The sequence below is a fragment of the Pistacia vera genome, unplaced genomic scaffold (assembly GCF_008641045.1).
Source record: "Pistacia vera cultivar Batoury unplaced genomic scaffold, PisVer_v2 Contig503, whole genome shotgun sequence".
Lineage (NCBI taxonomy): Eukaryota > Viridiplantae > Streptophyta > Magnoliopsida > Sapindales > Anacardiaceae > Pistacia > Pistacia vera.
The window spans coordinates 513130-531490 of record NW_022196339.1 but is presented as its reverse complement, the minus strand read 5'-3'; the positions used below and the strand labels follow the sequence as shown (position 1 = coordinate 531490).

General features: G+C 34.3%; 2 protein-coding genes across 2 annotated transcripts; one reads left to right on the top strand and one right to left on the bottom strand.

The window, feature by feature from the left end:
- Nucleotides 1-7867: 7867 nt before the first annotated feature.
- Nucleotides 7868-14835, bottom strand: LOC116105763 (lecithin-cholesterol acyltransferase-like 4). The gene is made up of 11 exons (XM_031392181.1): nucleotides 14455-14835; nucleotides 13284-13375; nucleotides 12335-12453; nucleotides 11300-11435; nucleotides 11120-11171; nucleotides 10319-10419; nucleotides 10026-10208; nucleotides 9504-9661; nucleotides 9314-9368; nucleotides 9059-9112; nucleotides 7868-8408 (listed from the first exon to the last, which is right to left on the bottom strand). The coding sequence occupies exons 1-11, from the start codon at nucleotides 14696-14698 to the stop codon at nucleotides 7983-7985; spliced, it is 1620 nt and encodes a 539-aa protein (XP_031248041.1). The 5' UTR covers nucleotides 14699-14835; the 3' UTR covers nucleotides 7868-7982.
- A 232-nt stretch (nucleotides 14836-15067) lies between these two features.
- On the top strand, nucleotides 15068-17674 carry LOC116105778 (cytochrome c6, chloroplastic-like). The gene is made up of 6 exons (XM_031392194.1): nucleotides 15068-15170; nucleotides 15258-15399; nucleotides 16692-16789; nucleotides 16875-16906; nucleotides 17234-17297; nucleotides 17428-17674. The coding sequence occupies exons 1-6, from the start codon at nucleotides 15111-15113 to the stop codon at nucleotides 17566-17568; spliced, it is 537 nt and encodes a 178-aa protein (XP_031248054.1). The 5' UTR covers nucleotides 15068-15110; the 3' UTR covers nucleotides 17569-17674.
- The last annotated feature ends 687 nt before the right edge of the window (nucleotides 17675-18361 follow it).

Genomic DNA, 18361 nt, shown 5'->3' with positions numbered 1-18361 from the left:
TTTTGGAACGTGGTTCCCTTGCTGATGCTGGTGCGTGGTGTCGGTGCTTGAAGCTTGTGGTTTACAAGCTGTTCTCAGGTGTGTTCCCAATGAGAAAAAGCTCCAAGGAGTTGCTACACGTTAAGGATTCAGAGTGTGGTGCTAAGTGTAAAGTTGAACAGAGAATTCTTTTTGTTAGTAACTGATTGGATTCGCATAGCGGAAAAACATTATATTTAAAACAAATCGATCAATTACATGAACCAAGATCCAAGTACAAACTATAACGTTTTCATGCATAAACTGAAACGTAAAATAAAATTGTATAAAAACAAATTCATACAAGGATTTAGTTCATACCGACGTTTGGAGGCTCCTCCGAATATCTCTAACTTTGGACAAGAATACTGTTCACCGACACTGTTCACGTGATTTTTCGCTAATCGATCCAATGTAAGATCGCACTCACGGAAGTCCACACGAAGATAATTCGTAGAACCCTTGATTATTTTGCTAGAACAATCAAGGGCTTCAAGAATCAAGAAAGAAGAACAAGAAAAATTTTCTTCTTCACACAAGAGTGTAATGTGAGAGAGAGAGAGACAGAGAGAGAGAGAGAGGGTGGCTAGGGTTTTTTGATTGAATGAATATATCACCTTGTTTTAATTTTAAGTTGCACCTATATAGGGCAGTAACTAAAATCATATTCGACTTAGGAATAGTCATTGGCTTTGTTAGTTAACGGTCCCGTATACGTAGCGGAAACAAAAAAAAAATAATTCAGGGATTGTTTACATGAGCCAAGATCAAGGGTATAATTTTACAATTTTATCATAATAAGAATATGCAGAAATATTAAACACGAGTTAAGAGAAACAAACGCACGCTGGAGGCTCCTCCAAATCTGTCGACGAATATTTTGCTATCTATCTAAGTGTAGGATCGAACCTACGTAGTCCACACGAAGACAATCTCAAAAAGAACCAAAAAGGGATTTGCTAGATCCTCTTTGGCTTCAAGATTCAGAAGAAAAACAAAATCAATTGAATTGATTTCAGGCTCAAAAAAAGTGTTACTGCCGTGGGAATGCTTTTCCAAAAGGGGCTGTGTGTTTTTGTTTTCAAAGAAAAAACCCAATTAAAAATCACACACTTTTCTTTTTATATTAAAAACAATTTGCCCTAATCCCATACGGAATAGGCTTGGGCTCCAACCCAAACGCCCCATGTTGCCAAACACTCCCAATTTGATTTATTTTATTTTCCATCATTATCTCAATTAAAATCAATTAATATATATATTTAAATATATATTAACATTTAACAATAATGATAATATATTTAAATATGTGCGAACACACATTTAAACGTAATTTCACTTATTTAATTTTTCTAACAAATTAAATAAAGGCTACGACCTCAGCAAATTTAATTGCACTGTGAAATTACCAAAATACCCTTTCGCCTTAAAAGACGAAAACGCCCTTCTTTCTTCTTGCATCTTAAATTGTCTTCTATGTGTGTGACCCATAGGCTCCTCATCATATCGGCAGTGTATAGTATTGCGATTAACACCAATTAATCGTCTCACTAATACACAGACCAAGATTGGCCCCTAGCAAGGCATCATGGCCACCCGATAGATTCGGATTCAGCAAAGTAGCTACCTGTCAACGATATGGTTACCGTGCAATTCGATCCTTTCATCATACGTTATCTCGACGAGACGAAGGCATAGAAATAGTGTCAACCTTCGGTTACTCTCGATATTATTTATTCAGTTTCTGGACCAATGACCCGTATTATAAACTGGATAGAGCAACAACTCAATCCCACTGTGGCCACAGTTTTAGTGTCATTGCCATATACTGAATTGCGCCGTGAGATAACTTTCTCCCGTACCCGGGAGTGATGAATCCTCTGTCAATCCACCATAGTCTTGATACACTCCTTGATGCAGCCAATCACCACCGTATTGACAGCTCTGAAAAGAACTGCGTTAGGCTAGTGTCAAACTACACCAATCGGTGCACAAGGCGCTCCGGTGATCTCAAGTCTAAGGATCACAAGCACCACCATTCGTTAGAGGATTTGTTCCATAGACACTGGGGTTACCATCCATATGGAATCCTCTGGTGGGTCAGTCCAGTGAACTTGCTGCGGTGTAATCGCCTACAGCAAGCACCCATGTGTTGCACCGGGTTGTCACCAAACAACTTTGACAAGTGAGATCAGTCACTGTCTTTCGACAGAGTCGTTCAACACTATGATAGTCTTACCGTATTATCTGTGCCCTTACTTCATAATAATACTGGGGCTACGGACGTTTCTAGAATGGCCACCATATGTGCTCATAGGGTTCTCACTATCAAGATTTGAAACACTTGATACCCTCGTCACGGTTCTACCATTCTAAGGACATATATCAATACATATGGCAATAATAATGATTTACACGATATAGAATAAGATGCATTTTATTGATTAATGAACATTATTACAAAGAGTCAATTCTACAATAATTGATTGGCTCTAGGGCACCTACTCCAACAGGCTCCAACCCTAATTCATCCTTGCAACCAAACACACCCTTTATGGTATTTTAATTAATTAATTATTATTATAATTAAAATCAATTAATATATAATAATATATTAACATTTAATTAATAATAATAATTCATTTAAATATATACATAGATATATTTAAATATAATCTCACTAATATAATTTTAATATTAAAATTAAATATAGGCAACAACCTCAACAAATTTAATTACACTGTGAGATTACCAAAATACCATTTTCACAAATTGATTCTTAAATTATCTTCTAAGTGTGTGACCCGTAGGCTCCTCATCATATCGGCAGCGTGTAGTATCGCGATTAACACCAATTAATCATCTCACTATATACAGACCAAGATTGGCCCCTAGCAAGACATCATGGCCACCCGATAGATTCGGATTCAACAAAACCACAACCTATCAATGGTATGGTTACCGTATAATCTAATCATTTCATCATCTGTTATCTCATCGAGACTGAGGTACAGAAATAGTGTCAACCTCAGATATCCTCGACATGTTTGTATTCAGTCAATAGACCAATGACCAGAATAATAAATTGGATTGAGCATCAACTCAATCCCATTATGGCCACAGATTTAGTGTCATTGCCATTTACTGAATGACCCAGTGAAATAACTTCTTCCGTACCCAGGAGTGATGAATCCTTTGTCGATCAACCATAGTCTTGATACACTTCTCAATGTAGCCAATCACTACCGTATTTATAGCTCTGAATAGAACTACATTGGGCTAATATCAAGCTACACCAATTGGTGCACAAGGCGCTCCGGTGATCTCAAGTCTAAGGATCACATGCACCATAATCTGTTAGAGGATTTATTCCATAGACACTAGGGTTACCATCCATATGGAATCCTCTAGTAGGTATATCTAGTGAACTTGTCTCTAGCAAGCATTCATGCATTGCACTAGGTTGTCGACAAACAACCTTGACAAGTGAGATTAGTCACTGCCTTTCGACATGGTCGTTCAACACTATGAGAGCTTTACCATATTATCTGTGTCCTTGGTTAGAATAATACTGGGGGTACGAACGTTTCTAGAATGACCACCATATGTGATCATTGGGTTCTCACTATCAAGATTTGAAACACTTGATACCCTCGTCTCGGTTCTACCATCCTAAGGATATATATCATTACATACACGATATAGAAGAATATGTCTTTTATTGATAAATAAACATTTATTACAGAGTTAATTTTACAATAATTGATGGGCTCTATGGCACCTACTCTAACACTTTTTACTGTAACTTAGATAAGCTTTTAACTCTATCTTGTAATGTGTTTTTAACTTAGGGATTGCTTCGATCTAGACAAGGTCTCATGGATGTAGGCTAAAAGTGGATTTAGCCGAACCATGTATATGGCTGTGTTCTTTACTTTTGGCACTTGTGTTTGATATGGTTAAAAACTGGAAATCTCTTAATCAACTTGGTAATTTTCCGCTGCACTTTAAAAATAGGTAATCCAAAGCCAAAGTGGTTTAACCAATCCCCAACATATTGAATACATGTTCCTTTTATTTGCTTTTGGTACTTTGAATCCTTCAAGGGTTTTCATATAGATATCAGTATCCTATGTACCATACAAATACAGAATAACAACATCCATGAGACGCATATCGAGTCCTTTTGAGACTGATAAACTAATGAAGTATCGAAATGTAATAGCATCCATCACTGGTGAATACGTCTCATCGAAGTCAATTTTGGGTCTCTACAGGAAACCTTGAGCCACTAGTCTAGCCTTATACCTAGCAATCTCATTTTTCTCATTTCGTTTCCTTCTGAATACCTACTTGTATCCTACAGCTTTCACATTTTCAGGCGTTTGGATTACAGGTCCAAATACATTATGTTTTGCTAAGGAGGTTACTTATGCTTAAATTGCCTCTTCCCATTTTGGCTAATCATGTCTTTGTTGAAATTCAACAACATAACGTGGCTCAAACTCATCATTCATAATTTCAGTAGTTATTGCATATGAGAATATGTTGTCGACAATAGTTGTCTCACGATTCCACATTTCTCTAGAGTGAACATAGTTTATAGAAATTTCTTCATTTCTATGTTCTTGTATTCCTTCAGGGATTTCTTCCTCTTCAGGAGCTTGTGTCCTTTCAGGGACTGTTAACTCTTATGGAGTTAGTTTAGAAGATGTGGAACTATCAATTATTCCGGCATTGTCAATATTGGCACATATTTGGTTCTGTGCCTTTCATTTCCTAAGAACAGTATCCTTGGCTCCAATAAGCCTACCACGCTTTTGGCGTGTAACAGATGAACCGATCATTGCCCACATGGATTGTTCATTGGTAACATCAATCCTTGCTGGCGTACTGATAATTGGAATGTATGATCTCGTTATTTTTGCTGCATCTGGAAATGCATTAGGCATTTGATTGGCGATATTTTACAAATGTGTTATTATTTGCACTTCAATTTTAGATTGAGATGTGCAAGGATCTAAATGAGACATAGAATTTACTTTCCAAGAAATTTCAGGCCTTACTTTAGGAGGCTTTACCCTTTTTCCTAAGGGAAGAAATATTGTCTCATCAAAATGGTAATCTGTAAAACATGCAGTAAACAAATCACCCATTAGGGGCTTAAGATATCCGATTATGGATGGCGAGTCATAGCCAACATATATTCCCAAACGACGTTGGGGTCCCATTTAAGTGCATTCAGGGGGTGCAATTGGAACTTGCACAGCACAACCAAACGTTCATAAATGAGATATATTAGACTGATGTCCAAATACAAGTTGTATTGGAGAGTATTGATGATACGCAGTGGGTCTTAGGCGAATTAACGCCGCAGCATGGAAAACAACATGAGCCCAAGCAGAAGTCGATAATTGTGGACGTAATAGCAAAGTTATTGCAATTAATTGGATACGATTCATAAATGACTCTGCCATACCATTCTGGGTATGTATATGTGGTACTGGGTGTCAACATCAATTCCCATTGCTGTACAATAATCATCAAATGTATTTGGGGTAAACTCACCAGCATTAATGTCTAGACAGATTGCTTTAATTAGGTAATCTGGAAAGTGTGCCCATAATCTAATAATTTATGCTAGCAATCTAACGAAGGCAATATTACGGGTTGATAGTAGACAAACATGTGACCATCGTGCCGATGCGTCAATCAGTACCATAAGGTAGCAGAATGGTCCACTTAGTGGATGAATAGGTCCACATATATCCTCTTGAATTCTTTGTAAAAATGATGGGGATTCTACACCAACTTTAGTGATGGATGGCTTAAGTGCCAATTTGCCCTATGAGCAAGCAATACAAGCATTCTCATTAGGTGATAGAATCTTCAGGTTCTTTAATGAGTGCCCATATGAGTTTTCTATGATCCTACACATCATAGCAGATCTTGGATGACCAAGATGATCATGCCAAATTTTAAAAAGTTCAAGATCAGTGAACTTCTGGTTCATAACTGCATAGACTTCAACATTTTTCAAGAATATGTAATATAACCCTGATAAGAAAGCGGAGAGTTTCTCCAATACATGCTTCTAGCATGAAATATTAGCAGTGATGCATGGAAACTCTCCATCCTTTTCACTTAAAGTTTCAATGTGGTATCCATTAAGTTGTATATCTTTGAAACTAAGCAAATTTCTTCTGGATTTGCTAGAATATAAAACATCATGGATATTTAATTTAATTTCGCTTGGTAACACGAGTGTTACTCTTCTGGAGCCCTTTATTATGTTTGCAGATCCTGATATGGTATTTATTTTAGCCTCAGTAAAGGTCAAACCTGAGAAATATTTTCTATCCCGAAGGATGGTGTGCTTTGTTGCACTGTTTACTATACAAATGTCTCCACCATTACTAGATATCAATGTCTTAATTTCAAAGTCCATCCTTCAAAAAAAAAAATATATTATATTAGTAAAGATGTTTACAGAACTTCATCTTCATCATATGGAACTTCAGGTCCAATTTTTGTCTTCGTTTTACAAACTTTATGTTTGTAATTAGTATTTAGAACTTCAAATTCTAAAACGATATTTATTTATGAAACTTCATTTATCAAATATAATATGGAAGCACAATTGCTAACATTGGACATCGAAAATATAATAAAAACATATCTAACCATAAAGGTTGTATTTGACAACAATAAACAGATCAAACCATGAAGGCAATATTCAACAATAATAAATAGATCCGACCATGAGACGGAATTTAACAATAATAAATAGATCCAATGAACAAAGAGGTGGAATTTAACAATAATAAATAGCTCTGATGACCATAAAGGTGGAGTTTAAAAATACTAAATAAATTCAACCATAGAGGTGGAATTTAACAATAATGAATAAATCCAACCATAGAGACGAAATTTAATAATAATGAGTAAATTCAACCATAAAAGCGGAATTTAATAATAATCAGTAAATTCAGCCATAAAGGCGGAAACAAAACAAAGATTAAAGAGCACATATAAAATCAAGGCACTGACTTTCAATAGAGGTGCATCGTTACACTTGTTAAGCTCTTCGTACTGATAACGTATTATAATTTAGTGGTGCTATTTAGTAGTAACTCAAGAGAGGTAAAATAGATAAAGTAAATAACAAGGGACCAAAATGAGAAGTAAAGGCGATGGATGGCCACCAATGTTTTTACAACAAAGGTTTCGATAATGGTTTTTTAACAAAATTTTAGGGTTTCCATTATGGTTTTTTAACAAAATTTTAGGGTTTTGATAATAGTTTTTAACCAAAATTTTAGAGTTTCCATAATGGTTTTTTAAGAAAATTTTAGGGTTTCAATAATGGTCTTTTAACAAAATTTTAGGATTTCCATAAGAGATCTTTAACAATTATTTTTGTTTTTAAACAAACAAAAAAAAAAAAAATTCTAAAACCCTAAATATTCTTACAAAAATAGCCATTCCCAGAACTCTAAATTATTTTAAAAATATAACTATTCTTGAAATCCTATACTTTTTTTAAAAAATAACCATTTTCCAAACAATAAATAATTTTTTTTTTATCTAAAATAGCTAATTTTCGAACCCTAAACTTTTATAAAAATAACCTTCTTTAAAATGTTTTTGTAAGAATAATTATTTTGAAACCCTAAACATTCTTTTCAAACATATAAAAAGTTATCAGAATTTTGTTAGGAGTCGGAACATTATCGCCTTATTGGTTTCAACAATTGTTCAATAACTGAAACCACCGACCTTTAACCGATGATAACAAAGTTCAACAAATATTATTTTTATTTAAAGCTATTGTGTATGAATTATATATACATCATACCACCAAACAAGACCATAGGATCGGCTCTTATATACAAAACATACAATTTTTTAGCACATATACATATATACAGCAACATGTCACTCTCGTTGTTGGTACAAACAACTCAAGCATCAACAGACACACTTACGGCATTTAGTTCAACATGCTGCTTGCCCTCATTCTGAGGACGAATAGTAACAGTTGCATGTGCTTCTGCCGGTGAAGATTGATTATAACCTGAATGGGAAATAAATATTGAGCTCTCTAGAGGTTTACCACAGGAGATATTGATATTGTCACAGTCATCTTGGACTTCTGAGACGATTTCCCATTCCTCTTTTAGTGAAGTAACTTCTAATCCTTTCTTTTTGTGCGTTTCAATTTCAAAAGCAGTAGGCAGAATAACATAATCGTTTATTGGGTTGTAGTAAGGATCAGGGTCACCAGCTTTCAGCCAATGCTTGAGAATCCTAAAAACATGATGATCACATAGAATTCCCCGATGCTCACCAGGGACTCCAACCCTTGCTTCTGCATTCAGCCCATCTGCCTGAAAGTAACAGAAGATTTACAATCACAGATGAGTTGTCAGTTCAGGGACAAGAAAAGACAAAAAACACAATTGAAAGTACACATGCCACAAGAGCACATATATATGCGCACATAGAAGATCATGGCATCAGTAAACAAAGAAGCAGCTTGATTTTGTCACTTAGTCTTATTATAATAATCAAATGACAGCTTCAATTTTTAATTTTCACTATTCTTGTAACAGTAACAATCATGTCAACTGTCTAAATTACACATAATCATATTGTCCGTTTTCTCCAACAATTATCACTTAAGAAAGTTGAATCCAGCTTATTACTAGTCTCAACTCTGTATAGTACACTTCTTTATACCCAAAACGTACATAATTTCCCTCATCATAAAATCTAATTTTATTATAATTCATTTGCATACTATAGAAATGTCCAACACCATCAGAGAATAATAACAATTAGCATTCCTAGCAGCTACCCATAATTGCATGGTAATCAGAAGATAATTTCAATCTTTTATATAGTATTAATAATTTTTTTTTTAAAAAAAGAGCAAATCAGCAGTCAAGGCTGCACAGGAAATGTTAATTATTCATAGCATAATTAATATGGTAGATCACAACATCAGAAAGAATCGTTGACATGGAAGCTAGCAAACCTTGGCTGATTCAGTTGGAACAGTCCCATCGCCATCAATACATACATATTTAGCCTGCAATTATACAAAGATATATGAATTTTTGCAAACAATACATCACTGAAAGCAAAAATTCATTACATACTGATAAGACATTAAGAAAAAAATGAAACGAGGAGAAAACTATTGCATATATAACACCTGTTACATAGTAACTTCAGAAATTACACTAATAACACTACATAACATGAGAAGGAATATTTAGAAGACAGTGACCTGGAGAAATCTTAGTTCTGATAAATCTGTGACAGGTGCATCCTCACTTCCATAACTGCACAGTAAATGTAAAATTAAAGAAGGCAAACCCACCTAGAAGTAGCAAAAATTCTTATGTTCTTAAGCTTCAACATAATGTTACATATTTCTAGCTTTACTGTTGATGGAACATTTAAAATAAAAATCATACCAAACACTATGAGGTGTCTCAAGATTGATCCCATATATGTTGTAGAATTTAACTTTGGGAGGAACCTTCGCATGCAACAAAATCTTGCGTGTTTCATTAGCCCATTTCAAAATCTCCATATTGAAAGGTAGAGGAATAGTCATTCCATCATAATCCACCTGAAACCATCAAATACATGCATATTGATATAATCAAGCCATATAAAGTACATAACCTAATCCTCTTACAAAGGGTCAGGGTTAAATTTGCTACTTAGGAACAAGATTTTTCAACTACCATAGTTGAAGTCAAATATTTTTTAAAGACAAAACAAACTGTTGGAGTGTACATTATGAAGTTCAATTGTCATTTATGAAAACAAAAAATAAACATAATTTCGGGAGCATAATGACACTCTATCGTCCTTACATGGTGGAAGATTTTTAAATTTCACTGGAACATTTATCTTCAGTAAAACTTTCGAGTTAAAACTATCAAAAGTTTCTAAGATCCGATTTCACCCAAAAACAGTCCATAGCTTACCGTATTCCTTGAGAGAGCTTCCTTAAAAATTTCTGTACTGTCTGTTTGGGGATAAGACTCAAGAATAATCCGAGAATTTCCATCATCATCTTGCTTCTCTCTCCAGATTTCCAGAAGAGGATTGTGTTGCCATTGAAATTTCCGACAAGCCATCAGTTCATATATTGATGGACATTCAATCAACTGAGACATTGTCAATGTACATAAATTAATCTTAACCACAACAGTATAAAAATAAAAATAAAACTTTAAACGAAATCGATATCCAAATTGCCAAACTTATGTAGTCATACCAGTTGGTGCATGCTCCATTTTGATATAAAAAAGTTCTGTTCCCAACCTTCTACAAATGACATTCCATTAAGAAAAGTAGAAGTAATATACCCAGGTGCACCTGTTAGACAATTTTAAATCACATATTCAAAGTCAATTTCAGGTTAACTTTCCTAACTTGTACGCACAAAGAGATAGAAATAGAAACCAACAAAAGAATCCAGTGTCTCCAAGTTTCCAAGTATTTTTAGTTCAATCTAACCTACGACCCCAAATTGCTTGATTAGCTAATGGAAATATGAGCAACAAACTATTCTAATGAAATTGCACATAATTTAACGAAACAAGTATCCAAAAGAACAGTTCAGATATTGCTCCTTCCACATAAGTATGCTATAAGCCCTATTTCAAGATATAGAATTTTGTTCACATGAATAAACAATGATAGGCCTTATGAAACATACAAATTTAATGATGACTTAAAAGCATATCATGATCCTATAATCTTGCAATTGAAACAAAATTAAAGCTAGGGGTAGCATCACATGCAAGGCTCTCTAATTCAATTTTATTTTCCCACTTCCTACATTTTGGCAACTTTGTCCTATGGACGAGAAAAGTGAAAATAATGATGTCACACATTTCCCCAGTAAAAGATAATATCATATGTTTTGATTTTCTTTTTCTTCCTTTTCATTTGGAAACTTCAACAAAATAAAATTCTTAAGAGGCAAAAATTTTCAGGGCACTAAAAGATGCAGTCTCTCAAAAGCTGCTTATCCCTGTTGTGCCCAAGTTGACTACAATCCAAAATCACTTACCTTGAAATGGTGCAGCAATTGCAATCCAATTCTTCACATATTTCTCAAAAATCTGAGCCAAAGGAAAAGCAACATTACCAAATTGATTAAATTGTACCAAAAGAAAGCAACATGAACAATCAGATGTGAATTCAAACTGGGAATGGGGAGAGGGAAGACAGAATGAATAATAACTCTTACATCACTGTGCAGAGACATAAAACATTTCACTAGGAGACCCCCCATAGAATGACTTATGATATTTATCTTTTTCCCTCCAGAAACATTATACACTGATTCCAATTTTGCAGCAAATCGCTCCAATGTTCCTGGCAACCTGAAAAACAAAGGGAGCAGAAACATTTCAAAACCCCCTTATAGTCTCAGAATAGAGAAATATCTTCGTTCATCAGGTAGCTATCATCAATCTCATTGATGCAAATATGAGCTGCTCTACTATATTCATAGACAACCATTTAATAATGAAATCAATTGATTTTATTAGTTTTGCTTCTATCAAAAAAATACCAATTAATAAATACATTAAATACACCTTTGAGAGTATACATATGAATGTCCTAAAAACTAGCCCAACTCTATTGACTATGGTAAAACTCATCGAAGGAATATAAGATCTAAAGTCAAGACTCAAGCAACACCCTCTATAAGGAAAAAGGAGTAACAAGAAATAGATGGAAATGCTGATATAGCACAAAGTACTCTGTACCAAAGAAAATTGAGAACATTGATTTTATTTATGTATTCCATTTTCAAAAACATGTGAATATTGTAAAAGTCAATAATTTTTCCATCTTCTTCCAGTAACGATAAATGTAAGATCAACGTCACTACCAAGGAATGAAGTTGCAATGCAATAAGGATGAATTGTTTTACATCATTAAATCAATAGACTGTATACATGTCCGATTAAATATTACACCCTTTCCATTTCACTCAAAGAACTGATAATCTTATAATTTTCACAAGCAAGGAGCCATCTTCAAACTTCACAAGAAACATAATAAACATGCAGGAATTATGAGAACATTAACAAGCACATCTAATCTTTTCCAGTTTCCCTTTAAGGGGGTGAGGAGGTAGGTGCCATTCATTGTCTAATAGGTATGACAACTCATAAGAAAATACATGACCCAGAAAAATTTGTACCTTGAAAAAGTTCTACTACTAAAGTCATAAGTAAAGTAGCATCAACAAAATTAAATTTTTAGAGGATACCTGTTACTTTGGCGGAAATCATAGCCAAATCCAAAAAGGGTCTTCCCCTCTTGAAAACCCCATTTGATCATTTCCACGATCATGTCATGGAAATAATAAACACAATCACGTCCAATTATCTGCATTGAACCAAAAATGAATTGGAATCTATCATTTCATTATTGGTCATCCTAATTCAATCTCCAATAAAAATGTGATGACACATTTCTACCAAAAAACAGTTAAATTTTATTCATTGCATTTTAGTGGCCACATTGCATTTTAGTGGCCATAAGTTTGTCTCAAGAAGAAAAAAAAAAAAAAAAAGAAAAAGCGCGTATGTGATGTACAATAACACTAATTGGATACCCTTCATAGATGTACATTAAAGACTTTTTAGTTGTAAATATGATATTTGGAGCTGGATATTCTGCTCCATAAGCTAACTTCACTTTCATCTCAGTTAGTTTCCCCATGTGCCGTTAATGCTTTCAGAGCAATAGCATGCAGATCAAAAACAATCAAGGAAAGAAAAGACCAGCGGTTTTAAGTGTGAGCAAAGAGACATAAAGGTATTAATGGGCCCCAGTGAAGCCAGACAGAGAAACTAGCAACAAACTCCAAGCTGCGCTCATTGAAACTCATTTAACTAGTTATTTGGCATCTAAGATAAAGTGAAACAACCTAGCTATGAGGCGAGAACGAGCTACCAAGGAGTTAAGTGTAGGCATCCTATCAACAAAAATTATTTATATATAGAATTGCAGGCAGGAAATCTAATTAGTATGGACACTAAAACGAGAGTAAACCAAGTTTAGGTGGAACAAGTGCAATTCGTGACCATTTACCTCTTATTTAAATTAGACCATTCTATTTTTTATTTTTAATTGTCATTAACTTTTAAATTTTAACCTCAATTTGTGCTTGAATTTGCTATTTCCTAAAATTCACATGCAAAGTAAAGACATACCAGGTCAGGATCTAAGACGTCAATCGCATACAATCCATATCTATCTTCAGGAACCATAACACTTGTATTTGGATCTAGAGACACAGTTTGACCTGTTTCACATCAATAACATATAAGCAACGGAATATTTTATACCTTATCAGTAAAAACTAACAAGAGAACAAATCATAAATTAAATAGCACAGACAAGTGATTGCAGAGATCTAATGAAGCATCCAAAGAATCTAATCAGAAATTGAAAGCACAAATACAGTCTTCTAAAACAGACCATATATCAACTGCTGGTGATAGTAGCCCTCTTGTGAATTGGAATTATGAGAGGGTTGCATGGATTACGCAATTGAATCACAACAGAAAAGATGGAATAGGTCTATGAAGCACAACATGATTTAACCTCAGTTCCCTACGGGTTTATTTCTTCTGAATCTAAAGATCCTGTAGATTCAGGCTATTTTGCAGGACAAGATTGAAATTTGAGGTACAGTATTTTGATTTCAACTCTGAACAGTATACTGAAAAATCAGTAGCTACTACATTAAAGTATAGACTGAAGTACAAAGCTGAACAACCACATGTTTGACCTCTTATTGAGCACTCAGCACATGGAAACCCTTATATGATTCAACCCGACAAAAAGACAAATCTAAACAATTTGACTACATGCTTAAACTCATACTAGGCACATGGCACCACCCCTTACACTGTTCTATTTTTTATTACAGTTATCATTATTTACAGTAAAAATGATTAAAACACAACTGCAAAGCAGTTTTGCATCTCCGGGGAGGAAATAAGTTGCTATCAATCTTTCAGGTGATTTGAGTTTGAGTAACGAATCTTATGCATTTTAAATATTTGCAAAGAAGTGCGCAGGCACCACTATCATAACTTGGAAATTATTGTAATGGGAAACTGAGCAATTGATAGGAGGATACCAAATATGAGGCTTGGTGTATATAAATCTCATAAGTATTACTCTATCATATAGCTATCAACTAGTGATTCGACGGTTCCAGCATTTAGACTTTGCACCCGGCACTTTCAATTTACAAGCAAATATGGTTTTCCTCTATTTTTCAGCTTTTTCTTAATTCAATTTGGATACAATAAACTTGAACTCACAATCAACATTGAAAAACGATTTTAAAAAGATATAAGACAAACTATTTACCAGAAGAAGGATCGAATTTTGACCAAAGCTTCGTCCGAAACTTGTAATCGGCCCCAATAATCCGAACCCAAACCCGCTCATCTGTCCCATTAGTACCATCCACGGCCTTCAAAATGGAACCGGCAATACCTGGAACGAGCAAAACCGGGTCAAGATTCGGGTCAACGTAGGGTTGCGGTTTCGTCCTCATCAGCCTCAGCCATAGCTCCACTGATTGCACTACGTCCTCCAATAAGACGGCCATGGCGAATCAAATTCTGTTGATTAAAAATATTATTCGACAGAATGAAAATTTGGTAATCAGGTCGAGTGAGAAGATTGAATAATTAGGAGGATTTGGTAGACTTTCTTAAAAACAAAACGTGAAGAAGATGAAATTGAAGGGATTATTATTTTATTCCAAATTATTGAGTTAACAGAAGGTTTACGCTGTTCCCAAATTTAAGTTAGTTTATCCTCTGACCAATAGAAATTTGACGTGTCATATAATAAATTAACTAATTATCAATAATTTCCCTTGCTTTTTGCGAAATTGATAAATTTGTCACCGTGACGTTACAAAAATATATGAGATGCCGTACCACAGCCAGGCTATTTTCCGTTAAACACTTTATCTTACTGTGCGACTCTCAACTCTCACAGGTACAAGAACAGAAATGCCGCTCCTTTCCATGGTATCTTGTTGTATAAATACAAAATTTCGTCTCGCAACCAAGGTGAAGGTCTTCTCTAACTCTATCCCCTCTCTTTACTTTTATCTGTTTGTGGAAATTTATGTCAAATTAAAAGGGTTCTAAACACAGGGAAATGAGAAAGGAGGAGGAGGAGGAGAAATACAGAGCCACCCAGCTCCTTTGCTGAATAAACAAGTTAAATTTGTGAAGAGCTTGGCTCCACCTTTAATGGCTGCACTTGTAATCTTGTCCCCTCTCGTCAACGATCCAGGTAAAAAACATACTATTCACGGGTTCAATAATGATTTCGTTTTTAATGCTTAAATGTGGTTATCAATTTGCAATCTATGTCCAAAAACACATCAAAATTGGATTAGAAATTATAATGAAGACAATTGCATTATTAACCCATCATGTTCACCATTCTCTAATTCACTACATTAGGATATTATTATCCTTTCTTTTTATAATGAAAATCCTTTTAGATTACTCCAACATCTCAACATAGTCTCTAACTATGCTGTAAAAAAATGTTAAATAAATTTTTTACTCATTTGCTGTGTTTCTAGTCTTCACCTTAAGAAATTATGACAATGAATCACAAGATAAACCAATTCTGAATTATGCAATATCATGTTCTTACGTTTGGGTGGTACATTGTTGGCAAATGATAAAGACAACATCAAGGACCAAGCTTGTAGTGTCAAGTGGTTTTCATACTATTATGGCAATTGGTTGAATCCATGACTACCTCTTGCTCACTTTGAAGAGTATCGTGAGATTTCTAGAAATGTTGCAGATAGAAGAACACATTTATATGCAGCAAGTCTTACATGTTTTCTTGAGAAATAATAAGAAAATTTTATTAATGGTATCAAATTTAAACGTAGAAAAAAGAGGTGCATATTTGCATGATATTGTATCTTTTTCCTCCTAAATATTTATATGAGAATTATTTGTTGTTGCTGTTGATAATAACATTAGTTTCAATGACAAGTTAGTTTGATGATGGTATAACTTTTTCTTTCTCCTCTATAAGGTGTGTTCCAAACTAGTTTGATTGGTAACAATACATTTTATGATGATCATCATGTTTCCACTATGCTCTTTACCTATTGCTTTTCGTAAAAGAAAGTTTATCTTAATCGTATACCACATGATGAAGCAAAAAGCAGCTGCACCTGCTGCTCTACCCTGGAAATTCCTTTTCTAATTGATTCATCTAATTTGCAGATGCCTCTATTGATTAAAAAAAAAATGGTTGCCGAAACATTTTTCCGTGGAAAGAAAAATTAATTATGATTTAAATTTTTCTGGAATATCATATTTTATCTGTAAAGTTGGCTAGAATTTGTTTAGAATTTTTTGGTGCACTAAGGGAATAAAATTATCATTAATTTTTATTGTCTATTTAACAGTTCTGTTTCATCATGTCCTTCTTATTTGCCAAAATAGAGTTCATTGAAACAAACACTTTTATGTAATCGAACATCCAGAAGTGTGTGACTTTTATAGTTTAGAATTCGTGTTTACCTTGTGTCCTTAACTTCTTACGTTTTGCAGTATCACTTGGGCAAACCATTGATATACAAAGAGGGGCCAGATTGTTCAGTCAAGCATGCATTGGATGCCATGATGCAGGCGGAAACGTAATTCAACCAGTGAGTCTTTCTCAACCCATACATTCCATATAATCATCATCTTCATTTTAGCTTCTTCTCTAATCTATAACTTTCTTCTTGTCAGGGTGCAACCCTCTTTATTAAAGATCTACAAAGGTGACAAGCCACAATTTCACTCGATTCTTTGTTCGTTTCAACATATTCTGTGATAAAGCTCAATCAATGAGAAAAAATCTATACAAGCATAACAAATAAACTTTGGGAAATATATAACCATAACGAGCAACGAGGAAAAATAACTTTATTTTTTTTTTCAAACATTCAAAATATAAACCAATAAAGTCTCAAAACTGGTGTGATGTTGCAAAAATACTACTAAATAACTGGTCATTTGGGTTAAGGACTTACTTGGGTGACTATGCATTCTCTAAACCATAGTCTCTAATGATCCCCAAGAAGTGATCAAAAAAGCTGCCTGTGCAGAAATGGAGTTGACACAGAAGAGGAGATATACCGTGTAACATACTTTGGCAAAGGAAGAATGCCTGTAAGTTTTCTTTCTAAAAGGAGATATACCTGTAAAATACTTTGGCAAAGGAAGAATGCCTGTAAGTTTTCCTTCTAAACTTTACATTTTTCCTATTAGTGTTTTACTTGGTTAACGATGAGAGATGCAGGGTTTTGGGGAGAATTGCACACCAAGGGGACAATGTACATTTGGAGCACGTTTGCAGGATGAAGAGATTAAGCTTTTGGCTGAGTTTGTGAAGTCACAGGCTGATCAAGGGTGGCCGAAAATAGAAAGTATCGAAGACTGATCCTTGCATCCAAATTTTGTAAATGTTATTTCACATCTTCAATGTAAGGAGCTTTGTTTATTGAAATTAATTATACGTGGGACTTACTAATACTTGATTTTTTAATTCCAACTCAGTGTTGATACTTGCTTATGCTAGTAGACTTTTAGTTGTTAATTAATAACTAATTTCCCTTAAAGTTTCCTCTTAAAAACTAGCTTTAAAAATTTAAACAATAAAAATTGGAGCTACCTCATTTATATAAGTCTCTTCAATATGGTAACTAAACTCCTTTTTCAAACTCAATATGCAAACATTTGCCACTTTAATTGAAGATTATCATTGTTTTATGTTCTGGTCTTATAATCATAGAGCTTCCATGGCCCATGGGTAACGATATTATCTTTTAACAAACTCTGAAATGAAATAAATATAACTTTAACTTAAAAATGCTATTTATTTTTATACTATTGACTCAGAAAATCTGCCCCTCACTTTGGTCTCTGTATGAAGCCTCTTTTATTGGAGATGTTATGGTTTCATTTCCCTTCATTTAAGCAAATGCCTAAACCCGTGACCCGACCCAAAAGCAAATTAGGATTCATGCTTCACACTTGTTGAACGACCGACTTGTCGTTTAGTTGTTTATGTTATTCTCAAAATCATATCCAATGAGGTACCCCATTTTACCTCCTTTTATTTCTTAGCTAGGCTTCTGACACTAGTTGATTTATAATCATTTGGTTCCTACCGGGTATGTGTCATATTTATTTATTTGCAATTGTTTCTTTGAATATAACTATGCGATCTTGAT